Source organism: Arachis ipaensis, chromosome B5 (assembly GCF_059453495.1).
Source record: "Arachis ipaensis isolate K30076 ecotype BB chromosome B5, ASM5945349v1, whole genome shotgun sequence".
In the NCBI taxonomy this organism is placed as follows: Eukaryota; Viridiplantae; Streptophyta; class Magnoliopsida; order Fabales; family Fabaceae; genus Arachis; species Arachis ipaensis.
This window is the reverse complement of record NC_142440.1, coordinates 149,789,267-149,812,206: the sequence shown is the minus strand read 5'-3', so window position 1 is coordinate 149,812,206 and position 22,940 is coordinate 149,789,267. Positions and strand designations below refer to the sequence as shown.

Below are 22,940 nucleotides of genomic sequence, written 5' to 3'. Positions count from 1 at the left end.
ATGTTCAAAGAAGTATGGCTGAATTGTTGTGATATTATTTAGGCCAAATTGAAGCTATTATTGCTACAAGCCCAAATTAATATTGATGCTACAAGACCCAATGCATGATCCGAATCCACTAAGTATAAAAAGCAAAGTTCCATTGCTTCCAACGGAACTTCTTTACTCATCATGAAGTGGAATTCAAAATTTTATTGAGTAAAACTAATAAATGCATGGGAAATATGAAAGAGAAAGTTTCATTGATTTGATTGATGGTCTTTAATGAAAAGCACGCTACCAAGAAACAAAAAGGAAGTGGACATTTAATTTATTTTGTCTAAATCCTTTAGTTAATGTTCATACCTTCCTTTCTTCTCTCTTTTGCTTCTAACATTCGGTCATAACACAGAGAAACCATGGAAGCTAAGCATAGCCACCGAAGAGAAAAAGAAGCACGCTACAAGACCATCACAATGATGGCAAGAAAACATAACAAAATAAAAGTGTGTTGTGGCTGAGATTTTCACCAAAAATGGTAAGATTTGGTGAGATAATCTCGAGCTCCTCATACCCAAAAAGAAGAAGAAGATCTCGGCCAGCAAGGAAGAGATTCTTGGAGGCATGGCTTGTCTCTGATTCTGCTCAACCACCACAGGAAGTAGCTAGAGTGGCGAAGTGATGGAAGAGGCAGAGATTGGAGCAGATGAAGCCATCATCATCATGAAGCATCAAGGGTCAGAAATCCATCTTGGAGAGCAAGCCAATGATGGAGCGCTCAGATTGATGAAGAGTGATGATCAAGGAAGAACTAGAGGTATTTGCATGTTGGGTTTTGCATGAGTTACCTTCTCTCTCTCTGTGGCCGAACCGGTTATGTGTGAAGAAAAAGAAGTTGAGGTTGAGTTTTTGGTTCAACTGTGGAGGCTTCCCTCTTCTATAAAAAGGGAGAACAGCCACGGTTTGATTCAAGGAGTAAGATTTGAGAGTGCAAGGCACAGAAGTCTCAGAGCTACCTAAGCTAACAGTTTTCTCTTCTCCTTCAATGTATTCTGTTTAGTATTTTTCTGTTTAATTTTGTCATGTCTTGAGTCTCATGGAAAAAGGCAAACAGTGAGGTTTGTATGAAAAAGCAATAGAGCGGAAAAAGGCAGAGAGTGCAAAATTAAAAGAAAAAGCCATAGATGTCCTTAGAGTTCCTTTGTTCATCTATGTTGTGTTTCATGATTCTGTGGGAATCCCCTTGTAAGTTGGGTTAGCACTTTACAGCTTGTAATCAGGATTGATTATAGTGAAATTCCATCATAGTTGTGATGGAGACTGGATGTAGGCTGCACTGCACTTAGCAGCTGAACCAGGATATATCTGGGTGTAATCCTCTTTCTCTACTACTCCATTTCTGTTTCTACTGCACAGGAGCTAAAACCAAAAAGATCTCGTGTCAAGTGACGAGACAAAAATAAAAAGTCTCGTGGCTAGGGACGAGACAAAAACAAAAAAGTCTCCTCAAAGACCGGAAAGTATAATCAAGCAAAAAGGGGGCTAAGATTCAACCCCCCATTCTCTTAGCCACTGAAACCATCAAGTTTGATTCAATTTACTACTTATACAGCTTATTATTTTTAAGTTGATTATTAACTTCAAAATATAAATGTCAATAAAAAGAACTCCCATTTGGATTCAAATAAAATATCAAAAAATCAAAACGAATAAGAATAAAAATCTAACTTTTGTGTTTTAGTTAAAATTCTAGAAAATTTATATTTTTATAAACTTATGAATTTAAAACGAAACAATAAACAATTTCTAAAAAATCATTACTAGAACTTTTGATATTGAAAATTTTAATATAAAATATAGTCCTCCAAAATAGTATAAGAGTTAAAACTTGAAGTTTTGTCAGAATTAGAAGTAGTGGACATTTATATAATATAAAATAACCAACTATATTTATACCATACGTAATTTAATTTGAGAAATAATTAAAATACTATATTAATTAAATTATCATTTAATTTGTAAAATTAAGTATAGAGCTTATTGCTTTGATGACATCATGTATATGTAGTAAATCGAATCTAATATTAATTGGATATAGCAAATTGAATATAAATTTACTTTACTATTATTATAGCTAAATCAAATTCAATTAATTGGATTTACATAGAAATATTTTAGAATAGGAATATAAAAAAAAATTAATTTAGGACATCTATATAAATTTAAAACTCATTTAATTTATTAGCGTAAATTATCCTAAATATTATCTAATTTTCTTCTTAATTTTTGGATATATTCGGATTCTTTACACAAAACCCACTTCTATTTTTTTTTTTTTTTGATATATTACCAAAACCCTAATTCATTCCACCCACCCAGTTATACCCCTCTCCTTCCTCCTCCTCATCGGTATTCCAACCGCGCCAGAGTCACCGCCGCCGCCGGTCTCATTGTTGCATTCTCCACCACTCCTTCTGCACCTCTTCTCCAGTAACTCCTGCATCGCTTCCAGCGTCTCTGCCCGCCCGCGCCGCTGCTGTCAGCAGCGTCTCTGTTCAGTGCTCCCATCCTCTCCGCTGTGTTGCTGCCCTGCTTCATCCCGGGTAAGTTTTTTATTTTATCCTAATTAATAATAATCTTTTGTTAATGTAATTCAGAACCATGACTAAATATATGAAATTTTTTATTTACTAATTAAAATTCAAAACTTAGTTTGCTGTTGCTGAGTTGCTGAAAATTCGGTCAAACAATTTTGTCTCTGTTTTTGTTGTTTATCATTAATAATATGTGCATTTCGATTTTAATTATAGTCATGAACTTTGGTGTGTTCAACTTTGAATGTGAACTTTTAATGATGAAAAATAGACAAATTGGAAGTGAAAGTTTGAATTTTATTGTCATTCAGCCTTGCTGAATCAGATCACCAAGCTCCGTCAGCCTCCTCTGCCACTTAAGGCTTCGCAGTGAAAGCTGAAAAACATATTGAAGAGGATGAAGACGGAGTACAAGAGGCTGAAAGGAAGCCAGAGCTTCAGGCAGCGTCTTCTTCTTGCTACTCTCTCTTCAACTCCCATAATCATTGATGATATTCGTGCCGACGAGACTTGGCCTGGTCTCCACAACCACGAGATCTCCCTCCTCCGCTTGTTTGAGACGGTCTCCGATGATTGCCTCGTCCAAATCAATGAAACCGGTATCTATACATATATACACCGTTCTCTTTAATAGCTCCTATTTCCTTCTATACTAATCATGATAATTAGGGTTTTGTTCTGATTTGCAGGCACCAAATTGAAATATAAACCCGGCATTATTATGGGTGGCACACAGCACCGTCCCCACGACTGCGGCGTGTCTCGCTCTATTGCTTATTTCCTGGAGCCGCTCATACTTCTTGGTTTGTTTGCCAAGAAGCCCCTCACCATCACCCTCAAAGGTATAACATTTATGATATGCTCTCATGAATTTCATAACGAATATGTCCTCTATTCTTGCCATTAGGAGTTTAGGACTTACAATCAAGGTTCTAAGGCACCCCTTTATTATGTGTGGTTGGAGTCCAGTACTCAGTATGTGATTTTGACACTTTGATTTGCCATTCGGTTATGCCTTTTTAGATCCTATTAGAAACTAGGCAAAGTATTCTATGGAACTCTCACAGAAAGAGAGCTCAATTCACTGGAATTGCAAAAAAAATTATACATTCACCTCAACCTGTTATTTTATATTTACTCATTTTCAACAAAAAAAAAATTAATTTCAAAAGCAAGTCCAAACCTCAAAACCCTCGCTCAGCACCAACTATCACTACTCCAATCTCCAGCGTAACGCCTTCCACTCTATACAACGGTGGTCGCAAGATCACATTGGCGAAGATAACTCAGTAAGAAGAAATATCACTCTTTCTCACTGTACAGAGCCATTTCTATAAAGGAATAATTAGCACTTGTTTTGGTTTTTGTTTTTGTTTTTTTTTTTTTCTTGAGAAATTAAGTAGTATAAAGGAAAGTCTGAAAGGTGCCATGGATCAAATTTGTATAAATCGATCTCCTTGATTGATAGGAACAACAATAGATTGTGAAGCACATTGCTTGTCGTCAGTATGGTGGAACCTGAAACCAAGTAGTAATTCCAATTCACTCTTCATTGGGGCCTCTTCCTTTCTTCTTCTTTCTTCTTTCTTCTTTCTTCTTGTTGTCGTTGCTTTACTTATTTGCGACTTGAAAGTTGGAACGTGAGAAGGAGGCTTGGCGAAGCTGAGATCTATATAGGGAGGGTCAATTAAGTTGACATATGTACATTTTGCACTTGAAATTTGCAACTTGGAAGCAGGCTTTAGTGATTTTGACACTCTGCTTAGATCAAGTTATTATTCTATGGAGCTTATAGCTTCTCAGATGTCATATCTATGGAGTGTTTTGAGGTTTGTGCTTGTTTTACAAATATAAAAGATTTTGTTGAAAATGTATAAATATAAATTAATAAATTAGGAGAAATTTATAAATATTTTTGACAGTTCCATTGAATAGAGCTTTTTACATAAGTGTTCCATCAAATACTTTGCCTAGAAACTAACAGAAAAGGCAAAAAGGTATGGAAAGTTTATTAATTTATTTAAAAAAAAAAAAAACTAGAATATAAGGACCATTTAGAAATTAGGATATATTCTAATGATTTGAATTAAATTTGTCCATAAAATTGTTTTCAGGGATCACAAATGATTTTAAGGATCCATCAGTTGATACTTTCAAGTCTACTGCTTTGCCCATGCTAAAGCGCTTTGGGGTCCCTGCTGAAGGCCTGAGTCTTAAAATAGAGAGTCGTGGAGTACCTCCAAATGGTGGTGGAGAAGTTGTTTTGTCTCTTCCTGTTGTTCAGAGTCTATCTGTAAGTTGCTGGGATTTTTTTTTGGTTTCTTTGATTTAGTTTATTAGAATGGATTTTGTTATACTTATATCATATGTTCTACATTACAGGCAGTTAATTGGACTGAAGAGGGATTTGTTAAGAAGATTAGAGGAATCACATTTTCAACCAAAGTGTCTGCTCAGTTTGAAAATAGCATGATTAGAGCTGCCCGTGGAATCTTCAATCCACTACTTTCAGATGTGCACATCTTCACTGACCACCGATCAGGTCCACAGGCCGGAAAGTATGTTTCCTTTTCTTTCAGTAGATATTACTGAATGATTAATTTGAATTTTGCAACTGTATCTGGTAGAAAAAGCGAAAATATTTACCAGGTATTTTACTGATGCAGTTCACCCGGATATGGGATTTCATTGGTAGCGGAGACTACTACCGGTTGCTTGATATCTGCAGATACAGCCGTTTCTCATGCTAGGCATGAAGAAACAGCTGGTCTTGAGGATGATTCAAAAAAAGATTTGATGCCTCCAGAGGATGTTGGTCGCAGAATTGCAAATATTTTGCTTGGGGAGATTGCTCAAGGGGGTGTAGTAGATTCAACACATCAGGTTTGTATGTCAGCAACATTCGGCTCCATTCACTTCTTTTTCAACTTTAAGTTTAATTTTGCACTCAAGTTTGATGATAAGTTGTATGAAGTAGAGATGATGTTGATATGTCTGCTAATATTTTAACTTGTCTGCTATGCAGGGTCTGTTATTTCTTCTATGCGCTCTGTGTCCTCAAGATTTTTCAAAGATTCGTGTTGGAAAACTTTCCCAGCATGGGATTGAAACTCTCAGAAACATAAGGGATTTCTTGAATTTGAAGTTTGTTATAAAACCAGACCCTCAAACACAGTCGGTTTTGCTCAAGGGTATGGGTTATGGCATGAAGAACCTTTCTCGAAAGATCTCTTGAAAATCGTGGACAGTTGTATATCCAAAGGGAGTCTAATGTATTGGATATCTTAGCAACGGAAACGAATGAACTTGGAAAAGAATGTAACTGCAGCTTGACTGCGTAATCTCATGCCATTGTTCATGGTCTCGCAAGAAAATGGGAATGGGGGGTGTTGTATACTGGCGAAGTTCGTCTAGCTCGGTTTTGAAATGTAATCCAAATTTGTTAGTTACATGTTTTTAGCTTTACCCTTCATTCAATTATATAATTTTGCCTCTAATGCTGGAGCAACCAATCAACTATGCTATATAGAATGACAAATGATTATGAGTGAGTTTTAAATTGCTGTTAACTACTCTGTAAACTTCCATTCCCGCCCAGTTTCTTAATCATATTAAATTATTTTTATCCACATATTTATACATACACAGATAATGAAAATATGATTAACTCATTATCTTCCTCCTTTTTAACTGGTTGAAGTGCCGATCATTAGAAATTATCATTCCTCTCAAAAATATGATGGACCATTGTATCCAAATTTGCAACTATACGTATCAGCATCCATGGTCAAAGCAGCGATCTCTCGAATTTATCCATGGTCAAAGCAGCGATCTCTCGAATTTAAAACAAAGGAAGAAGTGAACTATTATTCTATTAACATTAAGTTGAGTAGGTAAAGTAGATGTGTTTAAATAATAGTTTTAATAATAAAATTATTTATTTAATAAAAAAAATAGAATTTTAGATTTTCTTTTCATTAAAATTCTAATATTATAACAAAATATTATAACTAATACAACACAGCAAGAATACAGAATATATAATTAGGAGGGGCAAACGGACCAAAATTTGTCGGGCTGGTCCACATAACTTGTAAAAAAAAGTGATCCAGACTAGAAATTTGAGACCGCAATAATAAAAAAGGCCGCTTAACTCGCACCGCCTAATCCATGGGTTTTAATAAGTTTGAGCGGGGTGGGACGAACTAACCCGATAGGCCCGTCATTCTGCAAGAGGATGAAGATGATAATTAAATTTAGAACATTACTTTTGTGCTTGTATTTAGAATGTTTGTCCGTTTTATTTTAAGTTATAAATTGAATTATGTTTGATTGATTAGATATTTGGACAATATTTAATTTTTAATTATATATTTTGGATAATTGGACAATGTTGATTTTATTATTTTGCTTCAAAAAATTTTGTTAATAATTATGTTTATTAGATATTTAGAATTATAAAAATTTTAATGTTTGTGAATATAAAAATGATCATTTTTTTATTTTTAAAAATTATAAATTTATTAAAATATTTGTGAAATTATATATTTATTTTAATATTTAATAATTTAATAATATAAAAAAAAAATAAAAATTAGCGAACTTGACTTGCTAACTTGCCAATTTATCATTAAATACGACGGAATAGAAATTTAAAATTATCTCACTAGACAGGATATAACAGACTAGCTTGCAAAATAGCAAACTTTTGACAAAATGAGATGGGCCAAACGCATTTACCTGTTTGCCACCCCTAAGATTATAATATATCATGAAAAATGACAAATTGCAGACATAAGTAGCACATGCACACCAGTCATATCTCATAGACTCGTATATATAATATATAAAATGCCAGTTACTTAAGAAGGTCTCTCACGTTATATATGTAAAGATAAAATAAATGAAATCAGCCATATGAAATTGAAAATCCTCTATTTCCAATAGGGGTTGACTCTACCTGTATGGTCCTGAAGATAGCTATTAATTCCCTCACCTTTTTGCTTTACAAGCTAAGTATAAACATCTGATCTACTGCTTCACTAATACAAAGCTAATATAATTGAAGTGAAATAAAAGATAATGCTGGTGTTCAACTCCTTCAGCATATGCCCCAACCAAGTCAACGCCTAATGAAATCTGAAAATCCTCATGCTTACAATTGTATATGCACAATTTCCAACTAGGATAAAGTCAAGCACCAATACCTTTGTCAAATTGTGACAAAAAAAAAAACACAAGAGAAGGAACATATGATTAGACTCTGCTATTAAAATGAAAATATAAATGGGAATTTTTCCCCACAGATAACATGTTAGTGTTGTAACTCTCACTTGAATGAACGTAATATGAGATCATGTCTTATTTCCAACGAAATAAACATCACTCAGCCATCTTGCATATAAAGATCACTGCACTATTCGAGAAAGCTCCTGCACCATTTTCCACAATACTGTTCGATTTAGGTGACTAGGATCCAAAATTTTCTCAATTGATAGCTATTGTAACTTGTCACAATATAATACATTGGTAGTTTTATTTTCTGTGGAAGAAGGAAACATATTATTGAAGCTCCACCTATATGTGTACACTAGTTACAGCACCTAATAAAAATTTCTCTAATTTAGATAAGCAAACATGATTTGAAGTCTACCTCTATCATTATGTTACACATTACTGTAAAAAGATGAACCTCACAACACTACCTCAAAACAATCTTCTGTACAATGCTGGATTCTGCTTTCTTCCCTCTACTCAACCATGGTTGAGTTGCTTTACCTATTTTTTATGTCACCAGCTTACGGGGGCAATCAATTATGATGGATTTCCAGGGCCCATCTCCTTGGAAACCAAGTTCATTTAGTCACTATCATTGTCAATATCCAGCCTTGTTTCCGTTTTTGAATTCTTAATAAGGGGAATAATTTCATCTTTCCCAATATTCCTCTCTCCAAATTCATATCCTTCACCGAATCGATGCAACAGTTGCAAAGCCTCCTTCATTTGAGGCCTACCAGCAGGCAATGGTGAAGTACACATGACCCCAAGTTTAAAAACACTGCACATTTCATCACTGTAACTAGCCTCCAAGACATCAGTGTCCAGCAGTTCGTCTACATTGGTTCCTAACTGAACGTGGCGCCATGCCCACTCTGAAAGAGATGAGTGCTCATCTCCATAATTAGCTTCTTTTCCAGTTGTTAATTCCAATAGTATAACCCCAAAGCTGAAGACATCGATCTTTTCGCTCACTTTTGTTGTTTGAACATATTCTGCAATTCAATTATGAAATAGTCCATTCAGATTAAACTTACTTGCCAATGAAAAAAATATTACCATGGGATGTTGAAGATTGGAAAGATATTCACCTGGAGCAATATATCCAAATGAGCCAACAACACTTGTCATGGTGGTAAGGGGCTTGATCATCATCTTTGCAAGACCAAAATCTGCAACTTTTGCATTGAATTGAGAATCCAAAAGTATGTTGCTTGTTTTCACATCTCTATGAACCACAGGCGGCGAGCAATCATAGTGCATGTATGTTAGGCCTTGGGCAATACCAATGGCAATTTGCAATCTCTTTGGCCAATCAAGAAAAAAATGATTGACTTTACCAGACATGGATGATGACTTGCTCTTCTTGTGCAGCCACTTATCTAGGCTATGATTCTCTAGGTACTCGTAGACAAGGAGCATAGAATCCTCATTGAAGATACAGCACAACAACTTCACAATGTTGCCATGACGAATATTGCTCAATATCTTAACTTCTGCGTGAAATGAGCTCTCAAGCCTGTGGTTTAACTTTCTGTTATTCCAAATCTTTTTCACTGCAACATAGCCAAATCCATCAACAGGCACACGGTACACTGTACCGTATCCACCACTGCCAATGATATTATTCTCTGTCAATGACGATACTATGCTTGATTCTCTGAAACTCAGCCTTTGAAAGGAAATGAGCTTCCATGAATTGTCCAATCCACACTTTCTTTTGCTGTAAAGTCTGGTAATCAAGAATGCAGCTAATGAAGCCAGGAAAATAGCTATAACTACCAGGCTTATAATCAAACCAAGAGACCAAGATGAGCCTTTGGTTTGCCTTTGAGGGCTAGAATTACACAAAGCAAGGTTAAGTACTCGAGTAGCAGCACAGAGGCCGGAGTTGTCCAAAAAGCAGCTAGCATATGCAGAATTTTCGAATTCACTCGGAATCCTCCCAGTCAAGTGATTGGAGGACAGATTGAAATTGCTGAGTGTTGAAGGTAGAGAGGGAATTTGGCCAGAGAATTGATTTTCTGAGAGGTCAAGCATATTAAGAGCTGGTAACCGGCCAATCGTGACTGGAATTTGTCCTGAGAGTTTGTTTTGGCTCAAAACTAGAATTTCTAGGGACTTCCATGATAATATATCTGATGGAAGTGGCCCAGTGAGCTGGTTCTGATGAAGATTGAGGTATAGCAGCTTGGGAAGAGCAGTGATCCCAGGTGGCATACTTCCAGTAAGGTTGTTCTTGCTGGCATCAAAGTATTCCACATTGGTCCAGGAAGACACGCCGGCAGGAATTCTACCGGAAAACTGATTGTCACCGATATCAAAGCGCGAAATATTAGCAGACAATCTTTCAGGAAGCTCACCACTAAACTTATTATGCGCCACAATGAAATTAGACAAATTGAAAGATGTCCATAGGCCACTAGGAATGCTACCAGAAAATCCATTCTTCTGAATTTTCAGCTCCTGCAGGGTTCTGCAATTTCCTAGTGACTCTGGCAACTCCCCGTTCAGATTATTTTCAGAGACAGTTAAATTATGCAACACACCATAATAACACAAGTCCTCTGGCAGATTTCCAGTGAAATCATTGTCTCCAGCAAGAAAGATTTCAAGCTTTGAGTAGCGGCCAAAGTCAGAGGGAAGAGTACCTGATAACTTGTTGCTGAAGACACGAAAATCGATCAGAGCTGGCAGATGGCCTAAGCTTTGAGGTAGCTCCCCTGACAAGCTATTCAAAGACAATTTCAGTCCCTTTAAGTTTCCGAGCTTTCCGAAATCATTCGGTATCTTCCCTGTAAGGTTATTATTTGTTAGATCAACGATGGTCAAGTTTGATGCTTCAATCACATCAGGTATCGTTCCAGAGAGCTTGTTTCTCGAAAGGTACACAATGCTCAGATTCTTCGGCTTGAACAAACCACTTGGAATTTGTCCAGTTAACTTGTTCTGCGACAAATCAAGCTCCTCCAAAGCCACCATTTCTCCAATTGTTTCAGGAATTTCACCAACCAGGTTGCATGCAAACACATAAAAAATCTTCAGTTTCTTCAACCTGGTCCAGCTTGGTGGCAGCGTTGTAGAAGGAAGCATGGTGTTTGTTGACAAATCCAAGAATTCAAGATTGGACAAATCTCCAATCTCATCAGGCAAAGTTCCGTTAAAAAGACAGTACTGAAGGCGAAGCACTCTGAGCTCCTTCAATTTTCCGATTGCCGCCGGAACGTCGCCGGCGAAGTTCGTCGAAGCGAGATTCAGGTACTGCAAATTTGACAGCGTGTCAATGTCATCGGGAACTTCTCCGACGAAGTTGTTCATGTGCAAATCAAGGTATTGAAGTTGAGAGCAGTTGTAGAGAGTGATCGGAAACTCGCCGGGAATGAAATTCTGGCTGAAATCGACACGTGTCAGGTTCTTGAGGTCACACAAGAAAGAAGGTATTGTTTGGTTGAGATTGGCGTTGGATATGGTTATTCCGGTGACGGAACCGTCGTTGTTGCAGGTGATCTCAGGCCAAGAACAGTGAGAGGAGGAGGAGGTGGAGGAGGAGGGGGTCCAGTGAGAGAGTGAAGGTGGGTTGTGAAAGTACTGTTTTATCCTCAGGAGGAGTTGGTGTTCTTGATCGTGAAGCTGGGAGTTGGTAATGTTGAAAATAAGGAAGAAGGTTAGAAGGGAAGAGAGTAACGGAAATTGGTCACGTGAGGGTGGTGGTGTCATTATTGTTGTTCAGAAAAGGGAGAAGGTCAGAAGGGTAGAAGACTTGGACTTGGAGCGTGCGCGCTACATCCAATAACGTAACGGAAACTGCGCACAGAGACAGAGCGAGAGAAAGAGAGAATGGAAGATGAGGAGGATATGTTGATTGATGCCTTGGTGTGAAAACTTTGACATTGTATCTATTTCAATGAAGAAGAAAGTGGTGCAAAGTGCAAACACAGAAACTACTATTACAGCCACCATTTCCTGTTTCCCACTTATACCGTTAATTTGTTAATTGAAATTTTAGTCCAGTAACCACTAACAACCAACTTGCTCTTACTTCTCCCTCGTTAAAAATAACTGTAATTCAAAATAAAGTGAGTGTGATGCCTTATCTTTACATACATTTTGATAAAAGGAAAAGTTTAGGAGTCAGCAACTTTATTAAATTCTGACCGTATATAACCAGCAAAAAAAAGTAACTCATTGGATAAAATCTCACACTAATCTCACACAATTAAAACCATCATTAATGGCTATTTGATGGCTATAAATCACAAAAATTGTTGGCCCTTAACGTTCTTCTTGATAAAATAATATAAATATACTAATTTATTTTGTGTTGTAAATTTTATTTAAGTCTTCTACAACTCTTTTATTGATATTCTTCTCTAAGAATTAAATTTATGTATTTACGTACAGAAATATAATTGAATAAATATTGAATGTCAATTTAAATGCAAGACAAAAATAGAGAAAAATAATTAAAATATAACGTAAAGATACAATAATTCAGTGAAATTTCCTGTACTTTATAGTTACCAATAGCCTTCTAGAAGGAGTAAACACGAAAGTTAGCTGAATTAAGTGTATCGAGGAGATGCACGCGTAAACACGGACCAAAAGTGAAGTAGATCTATTTTGTTCATTTATTGTAGTGCGACTAAAACAACCTTGGCATAAATGACAAACCAATAATTGGTTTCTTATCTGGCAAAAATAAATAAATTTCACTCGCTGATTTCCACACATGCGAGTAAGAAGTAAACAATTTAGTGAAAAATGAGTAAATCATATGTTTGACAATATTTTTAAAAAACATGTATTGATATAAATATATAAATGATGTTTGATTATTCTTCGTATGACACCAAAATGAAGTTTAAATTATTTTAATGTTGCTTTCTCAATATATTGGCGTCTCACGTGGGTCAATGTGAAGAAAGGGAAAAGCACATAATAACAGCCATAAAAGAATTATCCCCATAATATTATTTATATCAATTCTCTTAAATACAGGAAAATCGGGATTTTTTATATTTAACTTAAATAAATATAAAATTTACGAAAATACATAAAGCACGGCGTAATTAAATAAATACATAATTGATCACATCTTGATTATTGAGGGAATTTTCGAAAATTAAATACATTTCTAATACCGAGACCCTAATTAACGTGTAGTCGAAACATGCACAATGCGTGAATTGGTAATTTTATATCCAAGATATGGTCATTTATTTTAATTCATATAATTTTAAATTTTAAAATTATAAAAATATTTCATTTAAAATTTAGATGATTATAATTAAAATTAATAATTTATTTTAATTCAATAAAAATAAATATACTTGTATTGTTGTATTAGTTATTTATGAGTACTGCAAAGTTAATTTTAAAAAAATATATTATTAAATTAAGTCATGCACGTATAAAAATAAATTGGCTACACTCTACGCACATACTTAATCGAAGGATAAGTATTGTTTTGGTCCATAAAGTTTAGAGTCAAAATCAAATTCGTCCCCAGTATTATTTTTTATTTAAAATCATCCCAAACGTTTTATTTCGTATTAAAATCGCTCTTTTAACTTTTTACGAAAAAAATATCCACCACCACCACCACCACCTCCCTTACTCCCACCAAATACTAATGATCAGATTCAAGAACACCAACAATAACACAGTATTCAAATTTAGAAACAACAACATCAAATTCAACAACAAAATCAACACTCAACAACAATGAAATTAGAAAATAACAAATCAAAATCAGAATTAGAAGCAAAAACAGAAACAGAAACAGATACAGAAGCAGAAGCTCAAGTAGAAGCAGAAAGCAGAGGCCGAAGTAAGAAGCAGAAGTCGAAGCAAGAAGCAGAAGCCGAAGCAAGAAGCAGAAACGGGGAGGTGTAGCGGCGAGGCGGCGAAAACGCAAAGTGGCGGCGAGGTCAGTAGCAGCGGTGGCAGTGGCGGAGCATGACGGCGAACTCTCTCCTTGGCTCACGTCTCCTCCCTCCCTCGCGAGCTTTGATTCCTGACGGTGACAGCGGCTTCAAGCTTCGTCGGCGCTGTCCCCCTCCCCTCTTCCTCTTCCCCTTTTCCTTTCTCCCCCTCCCTCGCGTTCTTTTCTTTTTTTAAAAAAAATATAATTTTTTATTAAAAATGATGATTTTAATATGAAATAAAACGTTTGGAACGATTTTAAATTAAAAATAATGTTGGGGACGAATTTGATTTTGACCCTAAACTTTAGGAACCAAAATAATACTTATCCCTTAATCTAATAATGCCATCTTCTATGTTGGTATGGTAAGATAGTATCTATACAATATAAAAGTAATCTAATAATATCACACAATAATATCTAGAAGACAATAATTTTATTAAATAGTACTCTTTTAAAATAATCATAAATAATTTTTATAACAATTCATTTTTATATATATATATATATATAAGTATATTTAATTTATAATTTAATTTATTTCAATGAAAATAAATATATTTATTCATTATTTATAAAAAAAAACCTTACTTTTTTTATAAAAAAAATACATTTTTAATTTATTTATTATTTATTATTAAAATAAAAATTTAAAATTTTTATTTATAAATATATAAATACCATCAAAACCTGAAGAAAACAACAAAACACAAAAGCTTACAAACTAATTTTTTCTTTTTGAAAATCGTCCCTCTCTCCAATTATTTGCATGGAGAAACACTGATCAATTATTATAAATATTACAAAGACCTTACTAACAAATATTCTAAGACTATATATTTAAATATATATTTTTTTAAATAAATATTTTAAAAATAACTCAAAATACTCATTAGAAAAACTTGAAGGAAAAGTCTAGGGAGCCAGCAATTTTATTGAATTTTGGCTAGCATGTAACCAGCAGAGAAAGGTGAGTCATTAAATGAAATTTCACACCAATCTTACACCATTAAATCATCATTGATGGCTATTTGATGGCTACCAATCACAAAAGTTGCTGATCCCCTAACATTGCTCAAACTTGAATTCACCAAAAATAGTTATGCAGTGAAATAAGAAGTATCCATGGCAATTCTACATAATCCAAGACCAGCATATGCCTTTTTTTTATCATTATGTAACCTCCCTCACTCTATTCAGTGCCCCATGAGTTCTAAACAATCTAATAAAATTTTATTTGTACCATAACCAACTATCATAACACTATGATCAAGCTCATATCCACATGTTCTATCAAAAACATCACCGAAATAAAAAAGATCCTATCTCAGGTACTGAGTCACCAATTCACACATTGTACATATCTTGGATACTGAGTCTATATTCTATTTTTGCATGTATCTCGGATACTGAGACCCTATTTAACTCTTCTGATACAGATTGGAGTCTCAGTATCTGAGATGTGTTCAATTTTTGGAATCCCTCAATAATCGAGATGTGGACAATTGTGTATTTATGTAATTAAGCAAAGTGGTCATTTCGTGCTCAGATTTAAATGAACGGAATCATAAGTATTCAAAGCATAATTATGAGAGCACTAATTATACGATAATAAAGGAGAAGAATGATTTTGTGGAATCGGTTGAAGTTCACCAAGAAGAAAATTTGGATTGTATCATATCATCTAATTATGAGAATTTAATAATAAGGGAGCAATTAGATACCCATAGAAGAAGGATCAGTGGGCTTGGTACAAATAGGTCCAGCAAGTTAGAAATCAAAATTAGTAATCAGATGAAGGATAAAACCCATATGAGTGAAGTTGTTTTGGGCTCCCCAACCGGAAAGGGTATAACCCGATTGCATATTTGACCTGGTTAGAGGAGATCAAAAGTAGAAGAATAATAGTATTAATCCATCAAAATAAATAAAGCTCTTAACCTTAACAATGGAGACTTAGTTGCTCTTGGTGCAGAGAAAATTCTAAAAGTGTAAAAAGTGAAAATTGAAAAATATAAAAAAATATAAATCCTAATTTTTTGTGTAGGTAAAGAGAAAAAAGAACGAAGGGGAGAAAAGAAGGTTCGCAAAAAGGATTCAGAAATGACTTTTAATATCAGCGTAATAATGGGCTTAGGCTGTTGCTAGCGTTTAGCGCCACTAAACATCATAATTGATGCAATTCGCGCACTCCTTGCTGCAGGTATAGCGTTCAGCGCCGCTCTTCTCGCATGAAATGGTGAGTGGGACGCACTTTGGCGATTAACGCCGATGTCATGGTGTTTAGCGTCTTGAAGCCAGAGAGAAGTTATAAACTATTATATATCATTGGAAAGCTCCGGACGTTAGTTTTCTAATATCGCTAAAACCACGTCATTTGAACCTGTATATATCAAGTTATGCTCGTTGGAGTCTGAGGAGGTCAGGGTTGACAGCATCTATGAATTCTCTTTGCACTTGTCTTCAACTCTTAGTTCCTTGTTGTTCTTTTCTTTAAGTTTTCAACACTTTTCTACATAAATCAAAACTCAAAGTAACTCCAAAAAATATTGATTAAAAGCATAAGAATCTTAATAAAAATAAAGAATCACTAACTTTATTCAAGAAAATAATAACTAAAAACAACTAAATATGCTCATGCATCAATGCCCTAGTGAAAGAGGTAAGTGGAGAAGTGTATCAGGAAGAATGCTTTTCGAAGACAAAGGCTGAGAAAGGAGATAGGCACATAGTAGATGGAGAAGATATTAAGCATGATGATATAAGTGGTGCAGTCGATAATGGCGTGGAGAAACTGATGGTTGGATGGGATCCAGCAATGGTGCTGATGTTGAAGAAACGTAGGATGATGAACATGAGAAGGGCAAAGTGATCATTTCGTGCTCAGATTTAAATGAATGGAATCATAAGTATTCAAAGCATAATTATGAGAGCACTGATTATAGGGTAATAAAGGAGAAGGAGGATTTTGTGAGATCGGTAGAAGTTCACCAAGAAGAAGATTTGGATTGCATCATATCATGTAATTATGAGATTTAATAAGGGAGCAATCAGATGCTTATAGAAGTGGGATTAGTGGGCTTGGTGCAAATAGGCTCAACAAATTGGAAATAAAATTAGTAATCAGATGAAGGATAAGGCCCATATGAGTGAAGTTTGTTTTGGGCTCCCCAAGCAAATAAGTGTAACCTAGTTGCATATTTGACCTGGTTGGAGGAGGAGATCAAAAGTAGAAAAATAATAGTATTAATCCATCAAAATAAATAGAGCTCCTAACCTTAACAATGGAAATTTAGTTGCTCATGGTATAGAGAAAATCCTAAAAGTGTAAAAAGTGAAAACTGAAAAGTGCAGAAAAATAGATATCCTAATTTTTTGTTTAGGTAAAGAGAAAAAGGAACGAATGGGAGAAAAGAAGGTTCGCAAAAAAGATTTAGAAACGGCTCTTAATATTAGCATAATCATGGGCATGGGTTGTTGCTGGCGTTTAGCGCAACTAAACATCACAATTAATGCAATTCACGCACTCCTTGCTGCAGGTCTGGCGTTTAGTGCCAGTTTCTGGCGTTTAGCGCCGCTCTTCCGGCATGGAATGGTGAGTGGGACGCAGTTTGACATTTAGTGTTGATGACATTGTGTTTAGCGCCTTGAAGCCAGGGAGAAGTTATAAACTACTATATATCGTTGGAAAGTTCAGGACGTTAGTTTTCTAATGTCGCTGAAACCACATCATTTGAATCTCTATAGATCAAGTTATGCTCGTGGGAGTGTGAGGAGGTCAGGGTTGACAACATCCATAAATTCTCTTTGCACTTGTCTTCAATTCTTAGTTCCTCCTTATTCTTTTCTTTAAGTTTTAAACACTTTTCTACATAAATCAAAGCTCAAAGTAACTCCAAGAAATATTGATTAAAAGTATAAGAACCTTAATAAAAATAAAAAAATCACTAACTTTATTCAAGGAAATAATAACTAAAAATAATTAAAGATGCTCATGCATCAACGCTCTAGTGAAAAAGGCCGGTGAAAAAGTGTATCAGGAAGAATGCTTTCCGAAGACAAAGGCTGAGCAAGGAGATAGACAAGTAGATGGAAAAGATATTAAGCGTGATGATATAAATGGTGCAGTCAATAATGACGTGGAGAAACTGATGGTTGGATGGGATCCAGTAGCGGTGCTGATGTCAAAGAAACGTAAGGATGATGAACATGACAAGGGTAAAGTGGTCATTTTGTACTCAGATTTCAATAAATGAAATTATAAGTATTCAAAACATAGATATGAGAGCACTGATTATATGGTAATAAAGGAGAAGGAGGATTTTGTGGGATCGGTTGAAGTTCACCAAAAAGAAAATTTGGATTGCATCATATCATGTAATTATGAGGATTTAATAAGGGAGCAATCAGATGCCTATAGAAGAAGGATTAGTGTGATTGGTGCAAATAGGCCCAACAAGTTGGAAATCAAAATTAGAGTCAAATAAAAGATAAGGCCCATATGAGTAAAGTTGGTTTTGGGCTCCCCAACCGGGTAGGGTGTAACCCGATTGTAAATTTGACCTGGTTGGAGGAGGAGATCAAAAGTTGAAGAATAATAGTATTAATCCATCAAATTAAATAGAGCTCTTAACCTTAATCACTACAAAAAAAAAATAATATTTGTAACAAAAAAAATTTGTTACAAAAAATCAAAATTTTGAAACAAACAGAATTTGTAACAAAAAAAAAGGCCGTTGCAGTATGTCTCGTTACAAAAAGTTTTTGTAACATAAAATAGAACTGTTATAATTCAAAGTAATATTTTGTAACAAATTTTTTTGATACCGAAATTCGTTACAAAAGTGATAACAAATTTTGATCTTCAAAATATTTTTTGTGACAAAATATTTTTTCCTATCATAAAATTTTGTTACAAAATATAACTTGATTTTGTAACATTTTTTCTTTGGTTACAAAAGCACAATATTTTGTAATAATTTTTTATTTTTTTAATATAAATTGCATGCATAATTTACCAAATTATTTTGTTAATTAACTGATATATTAACTACTTTACTGAGCAAGTCGAAATTTATATAATATGTAAAAACATAGATAATTTAAGCATGCTTCATTTAACTAAAAATTCATTTTGAATAAATATAATAAATCATAAATGACTTATTATTTAATTTTTAAAATAAAGTTTAAACTCAAAGTATCATTAATTTGACTTAAATATTTTTTAGTAAAATAATTTTTTGAATATAATATTAAATAAATATAATAAATCATAAATATTTCATTATGTTAACTTTTAAAAATTTGAAGTCTTACATTTAATATGTTGAAACAAAACTTTTTATTAATTACAAAAAATCTTTGAATTTTGTGACAAATAAATAACTTGTTACAAAAATATTGTATTTTGTGATAAATTAATTTTTTGTTACAAAATATTATAACATTTTGCAACAAAATAACAGTTCGATACGAAAGCCAACATAATTTGTAACAAAAGAAATCACGTTGTTACAAAATATTGAAATATTTTGTAACAAATTTTCTTGTTGTTACAAAATATTCTTATTTTGTAACAATAACTAATTATTGTTACGAAAAAACTATAATTTGTAACAATTTTAAATTTGATAAAAAAATTTGTTACAAATGTTCCATGTTTTGTAGTGTAATAATGGTGATTTATTTGCTCATGCTGTAGAGAAAATCCTAAAAGTGTAAAAAGTGAAAACTGAAAAGTGCATAAAAATAAAAATCCTAATTTTTTGTGTAGGTAAAGAGAAAAAAGAACGAAGGGGAGAAAAGAAGGTTCGCAAAAAGGATTCAGAAACGACTCTTAATATCAGCGTAATCATGGGCTTGGGCCGTTGCTGGCATTTAGCGCCACTAAACATCACAATTGATGCAATTTGCGCACTCGTTGCTGTAGGTCTGGCGTTTAGTGCCAGTTTCTGGCGTTCAGCACCGCTCCTCCTGCATGGAATGGTGAGTGGGACGCAGTTTGGCATTTAGTGATGATGTCACGGTGTTTAGCATCATGAAGCAAGAGAAAATTTGTGGACTATTATATATCGTTGAAAATCTCCGAACGTTAGCTTTCTAATGTAGCTGAAACCATGTTATTTGAACCTCAATAGATCAACTTATGCTCGTTGGAGTGTGAGGAGATCAGGGTTGATAGCATCCATGAATTCTCTTTGCACTTGTTTTCAATTCCTAGTTCCTCCTTGTTTTTTTCTTTAAGTTTTCAACACTTTTCTACATAAATCATAGCTCAAAGTAACTCCAAGAAATATTGATTAAAATCACTAACTTTATTCAAGAAAATAATAACTAAAAACAACTAAAGATGGTCGTGCATCAACGCCCTAGTGAAAGAGATCGGTTGAGAAGTGTATCAGGAGGAATGCTTTCCGAAGACAAAGGCTGAGCAAGGAGATATGCACATAGTAGATGGAGAAGATATTCAGCATGATGATATAAGTGAAGCAGTCAATAATGGCGTGGAGAAACTGATGGTTGGATGGGATCCAGCAGCGGTGTTGATGTCGTAGAAACGTAGGGATGATGAACATGACAAGGACATAGTGGTCATTTCGTGCTCAAATTTAAATGAATGGAATCATGAGTATTCAAAGCATAATTATGAGAGCACTGATTATATGGTAATAAAGGAGAAGGACGATTTTGTGGGATCGGTTGAAGTTCACCAAGAAGAAGATTTGGATTGCATCATATCATGTAATTATGAGGATTTAATAAGGGAGCAATCAGATGTCTATAGAAGAGGAATTAATGGGCTTGGTGCAAATAGGCCCAATAAGTTGGAAATCAAAATTAGTAATCAGATGAAGGATAAGGCCTATATGAGTGAAGTTGGTTTTGGGCTCCACAACCCAGTAGGGTGTAACCCAATTGCAGATTTGACCAGGTTAGAGGAGGAGATCAAAAGTATAAGAATTATAGTATTAATCCATCAAAATAAAAAGCGCTCTTAACCTTAACAATGGAGTTTTAGTTGCCCAGGGTGCAGAGAAAATTCTAAAATTGTAAAAAGTGAAAACTGAAAAGTGCAAAAAAATAGAAATCCTAATTTTTTGTGTAGGTAAAGAGAAAACGGAACAAATAGGAGAAAAGAAGGTTCGCAGAAAGGATTCAGAAATGGCTCTTAATTTCAGCGTAATCATGGACATGGGCCGTTGCTGGCGTTTAGCACCACCAAACATCACAATTGATGCAATTCGCGCACTCTTTGCTACAGGTCTAGCGTTTAGTTCCAGTTTCTGGCGTTCAGCGCCGCTCTTCTCGCATGGAATGGTGACTGGGACGCAGTTTGGCATTTAGCGCCGATGTCACGGTGTATAGCGTCGTGAAGCCAGAGAGAAGTTATAAACTATTATATATCGTTGGTAAGCTCTGGACCTTAGCTTCCTAATGTCGCTAAAATTTCGTCACTTGAACCCCTATAGATCAAGTTATGCTCGTTAGAGTATGCGGAGGTCAGGGTTGACAGCATCCATGAATTCTCTTTGCACTTGTCTTCAATTTTTAGTTCCTCATTCTTATTTTCTTTAAGTTTTCAACACTTTTCTACATAAATCAAAGCTCAAAGTAACTCCAAGAAATATTAATTAAAATCATAAGAATATTAATAAAAATAAAGATATCACTAACTTTATTCAAGGAAATAATAACTAAAAATAACTAAAGATACTCATGCACCAACGCCCTAGTGAAAGAGGTCGGTGGAGAAGTGTATCTGGAAGAATGCTTTCTGAAAACAAAGGCTGAGCAAGAAGATAAACAAAGTAGATGGAGAAGATATTAAGCATGATGATATAAGTGGTGCAGTCAATAATGGTGTGTAAAAACTGATGGTTGGATGGGATCTAGTAGCGCTGCTGATGTCATAGAAACGTAGGGATGATGAACATGACAAGGGCAAAATGGTTATTTTATGCTCATATTTAAATGAATGGAATCATAAGTATTCAAAGCATGATTATGAGAGCACTGATTATATGGTAATAAAGGAGAATGAGGATTTTGTGGGATCGGTTGAGGTTCCCCAAGAAGAAGATTTGGATTGCATCATATCATGTAATTATGAGGATTCAATAAGGGAGCAATCAGATGCACATAGAAGATGGTTTGCTTGGTTTAATTCGGCCCAACAAGTTGGAAATCAAAATTAGTAATCACATGAAGGATAAGGCCCATATGAGTGAAGTTGGTTTTGGGCTCCCCAACCGGGTAGGGTGTAACCCGATTGTAGATTTGACTTGGTTGGAGGAGGAGATCAAAAGTAGAAGAATAATAATATTAATCCATCAAAATAAATAGAGCTCCTAACCTTAACAATGGAGATTTAGTTGCTCATGGTGCAGAGAAAATCCTAAAAGTGTAAAAAGTGAAAACTGAAAAGTGCGGAAAAATAGAAATCCTAATTTTTTGTGTAGGTAAAGAGTAAAAGGAACGAAGGGGAGAAAAGAAGATCCGCAAAAAGGATTCAGAAACGGCTCTTAATATCAGCATAATCATGGGCTTGGGATTTTGCTGGCGTTTAGCGCCACTAAACATCACAATTGATGCAATTCGCGCACTCCTTGCTGCAGGTCTGGCATTTAGTGCCAGTTTTTGGCGTTCAGCGCTGCTCCTCCCGCATGGAATGGTGAGTGGGACGCAGTTTGGCGTTTAGCGCCGATGTCACGGTGTATAGCGCCATGAAGCCAGAGAGAAGTTATAAACTATTATATATCGTTGGAAAGCTCCAGACGTTAGCTTTCTAATGTCGATGAAACCACATCATTTAAACCTCAATAGATCACGTTATGCTCATTGGAGTGTGAGGAAGGCAGAATTGACAGCATCCATGAATTCTCTTTGCACTTGTCTTCAATTCTTAGTTCCTCGTTGTTCTTTTCTTTAAGTTTTCAACACTTTTTTACATAAATCAAAGCTCAAAGTAACTCCGAGAAATACTGATTAAAAGCATAAGAATCTTAATAAAAATAAAGAAATCACTAACTTTATTCAAGAAAATAAAAACTAAAAACAACTAAAGATACTCATCCATCAACGCCCTAGTGAAAGAGGTTGGTGGAGAAGTGTATCAGGAAGAATGCTTTTTTTAAGACAAAGACTGAACAAGGAGATAGGCA

The 22,940-nt window shown here is 34.8% G+C and overlaps 2 protein-coding genes across 2 annotated transcripts; one reads left to right on the top strand and one right to left on the bottom strand.

The window, feature by feature from the left end:
• The first annotated feature begins 2,304 nt into the window (after positions 1 to 2,304).
• LOC107644438 (RNA cyclase family protein) lies at positions 2,305 to 6,142 on the top strand. The gene is made up of 7 exons (XM_016348294.3): positions 2,305 to 2,582; positions 2,885 to 3,172; positions 3,263 to 3,415; positions 4,688 to 4,866; positions 4,956 to 5,131; positions 5,240 to 5,456; positions 5,599 to 6,142. The coding sequence occupies exons 2-7, from the start codon at positions 2,971 to 2,973 to the stop codon at positions 5,806 to 5,808; spliced, it is 1,137 nt and encodes a 378-aa protein (XP_016203780.1). The 5' UTR covers positions 2,305 to 2,582; positions 2,885 to 2,970; the 3' UTR covers positions 5,809 to 6,142.
• Positions 6,143 to 8,081: 1,939 nt separating this feature from the next.
• LOC107644437 (uncharacterized) lies at positions 8,082 to 11,854 on the bottom strand. The gene is made up of 2 exons (XM_016348293.3): positions 8,942 to 11,854; positions 8,082 to 8,845 (listed from the first exon to the last, which is right to left on the bottom strand). The coding sequence occupies exons 1-2, from the start codon at positions 11,565 to 11,567 to the stop codon at positions 8,433 to 8,435; spliced, it is 3,039 nt and encodes a 1,012-aa protein (XP_016203779.1). The 5' UTR covers positions 11,568 to 11,854; the 3' UTR covers positions 8,082 to 8,432.
• Positions 11,855 to 22,940: the final 11,086 nt, after the last annotated feature.